Genomic DNA, 4082 nt, shown 5'->3' on the forward strand with positions numbered 1-4082 from the left:
TCTGCTGTTGCCGCGATCATTACACATTTTCTTCTCCGCTATCTGCATGCAGCCTCTTGAGCAGCGGAAACCATCCGCTCAAGCTCTGGGCTCGTGGGGAAGGCTTTGGTACAAGGAAAGGAGGAAGGAACCATAATGACCCCTCAAAAACAAAAAAGGGCCAAAGGGCATGGCAATAGGTGGAGAAATGGAATAATAGAGAGCATAAATCACAAGCTGATTCACATTGCACAGTATTAGGATGTCTTGATGTAATTTATAGTACTCCCTCTGTAAACATTCAGACTTCTCCATATAATTGTTGAGGGACACTTTCAGTTTACTTGCATGCAGTGTCTGTTTAAGCACCACCAGGCAGTCCAACTAACGGCACTCTTCAACTTCAACAAAATAGACATCAGGACCGCTCATGCCATACAATTCTTCATCCAATATCTTGTTCTCTGCAGCATAAATATAACTTAGTTCCAGGAAAATATTTGAACTATCCATACAAATTTACCTCTGAACTAATACAGCACAGAAATATGTCGCTTAAAAAAATCAATTGTAGACCTACAACTACAAGGTCCAGGCTAGAAATATGTTACTTAAACAAGTACTAGACCTATCAGGGGACCCTACCATGAAAACTGTAACTTCCTATGAAAAACCACAAATAGGTTAACAAGTTGTAAACCTTTCCAGAACACAGCAAGCAAATAGTTCATGTCTCGTATGAAGAACACTAACAATGAAGCATAAATCAAGAGAAGAGAACATACTGAATTTTCCAACTGCTATGGCCGTTTGTTTTGTCCATTCAATGCGGTGGACAGGGAGGCCCCGTAGGTGGCCGGACCATTTCTCCAGAGTAGTAGTATGGGAAGCACGTAAATCACAGCCAGGGGACTTCGCAATCTCTGCAAGCTCGTCTGTGAAAAACAGCATCTCCCTGGGCCTCCAGGTGGCCACCAACCGACTGAACCGCTTCCTCATGCCCCTTAAGGTCAGAAAAAGGTCACGGTGGGCATGGCCCCAAGGGATTGACAACTCGCCAGTTAAGACACTAGCCGTTGTTCTGGAATCAGTCCATAGATGGAGTTTGCTGATCTTGAGTTCTTCAGCCTTGTAAAGAAGCGCTAACGCAGCATGAATTTCAGCTTCATTTGATGAAGAGCACTTGAGGTCTGAGAAAACTTCTGAGTAAATGATCTTATCGTCCTTCCAAATGATGTAAGACAAGCTTGCAATTCCCGTCTTATTATCGTACGAAGCATCACATTCCCCTTTGTAGAATGGTTCGTTGGTCCCGTCATATGGCTGCTTCAGTCCGTGGTCATACATTAATGGTTCAATAGTGGAAAAGGAAGAGTCCCAATCTTCAATAATGTAACCCTTCCTGCTAACAAGAAGGTCCAGAAAAATCTCAAATTCGCCATCCTTACAAGTATCTTCATAGGATGTGATGTCAAAGCTACTCAAATAGCAAGGATTGTGACCAAGGATGCTGAAGGTTTGACGTTGCAGAAATATCATCCACGGATCGTTTATTCCACACGGGGCAATCAAACATCGGTTAACCAATAATGGTCTGATAAAGTTCTTGTATCTGGCCTTAAAACTGAGCGCTTTAGTAGCTGTTTGACTGGTATCGGCTAATACTCTCTCCCTCAAAGCTGTACTATTACCATGCTGAAAATGGCTGTCCTCGCCAATATATCGTTCACCTGCATCACATTGCACAAGTTAGGTAGCCAAATGTAGCATTACACTGAGAAAACTTAAGCTTAATTAATTTCAATGTGTGTAACAAGTGTAGAAATGAAACGAATGAACAGAGATGAAAACATAATTCTTAGGAAGTTTTCTCAAAATAAAACTTGTACATATATGGCAAGCGATCATAGCTTGTTCGAAATTTGCAGAACATTAGCATAAGGGCTAGAAAAACAATGTGAAAGAAGACTATGAATGCGACAACCGATGAGAAACTTCTTACCATAATCTTAATATGCAGATGATAACCAAAAAGAATAAACAGAGAACACATCCATACAAAACAACAATTGTGTGTTCAAGTAAATGAAATGAGAGGGGGCACATAATACCGTGTCATGGGAACTTAAAATGCATACATACAGTAAAAGAATCAAAATGCTCACACATACAACAGGTTGGCATCGCTATATGCAGAGAATACAGCTGACAATTGACAGTCAAAAATTGTGAATCAACAGAATAAACACGTACCAGAAAGCAGGTGTATTTAACAAAAGGGATGGCAAGTTACCTGAATTTGTGACTGACTGGTCTCCAGCCAAGGTACAAAATCGGTGGTGTTTCATCTGTGACCCTAGTGTAGCAGAGGAACCTGCAACAAGCAAAGCAATTAAAAGGGGCAGTGGATAGCCATGTCTGCATTAAGAAAAATCAATGTTATATTTAATGAGAACAATTGCAACAGATCCAAAAAAGAAGAGCCTGCCAGGGTACCAAATGTATGTGGTGGCAACAGGATTGCCACCTGCAAAAAGTTGACCAACTTAAAAAGGGCACAGATAGACTAACATTCTACCATTGATGACTAACTATAACTAGTACAGCTAATGATAGAATGTATCAGTTGGGCAGACTGAGCTTTGTACTATGCAGAAAACGGGAGGGCTAACATTCTACCATTGATGATTACAAAAATGTACAAAACAGGAGCGTTTCGTTAATATACCAGCATTCTTCAGCAAAGTGGGTGCAGTGCTTTTACACCGACTTGGTAAGCTACGGACCACAGTGGGCCAGACTGGTGCAACAAATGTGGTGCCCAAGGATGGACTTCTCAGCACCGGTAAACTGCTTGGTGATTTACCTGCATTTGTCAAGATGCATTTGTCAAGATGCCTACTAGTTGGATAGTTGGGATCACCCAAGTATGAAAGATAAGTACTTCAGACCATAGATCATAGAAGCATATTAGTTTGTCACTTTACCTTCAGTTGACACAACCGTTGGTATACCACAACTTGTTGCAGGACTTGCCAACGCCAATGTGTCAATAGCATTTTGTGCGACTGGTGCTGAAGATAAACCTGTAACAAGTCATGAAATTAGAAGTTGCACCAGATAGCAGGCATTTAGATGCCTTAAAAAGAAGCGACGCGGCATAATCTGATCTAATATACACATGAGACTTGTACTGATCGAACCCCATAGTTTGCTAATTTAACTTCTAAGTATTTGACACACAGCACCCACGAATTTTGCAAAGCCAGCAACCTACGAATTTTGCAAAGCCAATCTAAACCTTTTCTAGACCAGCTCTACAGAAGGTAAACTTAGGACAAGGCCTTAACATGACGTTTTCTTTGTTTTTTCAAATGAACTGAACTGTAACCAACCACAAAGTGTTGCCATTTATACAGAACGCTGGCAAATAACTAAATCAGCTATGTCAAAACCCTTCTCTTGGGATATATGGTGCCAGATACCTAATCAACCATGCCAAAAAGAAAGGATTCCTTGGAATGCATTGGTGCAAGATACTGAATCATGCAAAAAAGGCTTTCTTTGGGGAACATCTGTGCAAGATCTGGTGATTTTCACCAACATAAAACATGGTTTTGTGTGGCTTGAGACAAATTACCTCGAAGAAGAGCCAAGTTTCGAGCTGGACCTTGGGTAAGGTTGGGCTCTGGGGGGATGGAACCACCATCAGCCTGCTCCCTGTGGAGCCTCCCCTGCTGGCTCCCTAACCAGGCGAGATGCGCCCTTCTTCTCACACCACCCATCCAAGCTCTGGATGGCTTCATGGCCCCTCTCATGCGGCCTCCTCCCAATCTGGAAGGAAGCTCTCTGCTGCCGCCGCGTTCCCAACTTTGGCCAGAAACCCTCACCCCGTCGTCGCCTTAGAAAATCTGACCAGGGTTTTGGGGAGCAAGAGGCTCGATATGGTGGTGCGCTCGGCTTTACTGGACTAAATCAGGCCGTTGGGTTGGAATTGGGCCGGCCCCAATCGTTGTTGTTGGGTTTGGTTTTCTTGGCTACAGGTAGCCCATGGAATGTTATCGTGGGCCAAACCAAGGAGTGAGTCATAAAAATGGCTAAGT

The 4082-nt window shown here is 42.7% G+C and overlaps 1 protein-coding gene across 1 annotated transcript; it reads right to left on the bottom strand.

The window, feature by feature from the left end:
- Nucleotides 1-363: 363 nt before the first annotated feature.
- Nucleotides 364-3785, bottom strand: LOC147984542 (uncharacterized). The gene is made up of 9 exons (XM_087541149.1): nucleotides 3620-3785; nucleotides 3050-3065; nucleotides 2708-2856; nucleotides 2273-2353; nucleotides 1346-1709; nucleotides 733-1261; nucleotides 625-642; nucleotides 503-509; nucleotides 364-443 (listed from the first exon to the last, which is right to left on the bottom strand). The coding sequence occupies exons 1-9, from the start codon at nucleotides 3783-3785 to the stop codon at nucleotides 364-366; spliced, it is 1410 nt and encodes a 469-aa protein (XP_087397275.1).
- Between the last annotated feature and the right edge of the window lie 297 nt (nucleotides 3786-4082).

The sequence above is a fragment of the Triticum urartu genome, chromosome 2A (assembly GCF_056163025.1).
Source record: "Triticum urartu cultivar PI428250 chromosome 2A, HENAU_Tu73, whole genome shotgun sequence".
NCBI classification, from domain to species: Eukaryota; Viridiplantae; Streptophyta; class Magnoliopsida; order Poales; family Poaceae; genus Triticum; species Triticum urartu.

Bases quoted from the DNA above. Each gene is read 5' to 3' on its own strand.
- LOC147984542 (XM_087541149.1), bottom strand. From the start codon at position 3,785: ATGAAGCCATCCAGAGCTTGGATGGGTGGTGTGAGAAGAAGGGCGCAT. The intron at 1,710-2,272 runs GTAACTTGCCAT...AATGTGATGCAG, and splicing joins CCAGTCAGTCACAAATTCAG to GTGAACGATATATTGGCGAG. The intron at 1,262-1,345 runs TTCCACTATTGA...CAAAGGGGAATG, and splicing joins GAAGATTGGGACTCTTCCTT to TGATGCTTCGTACGATAATA.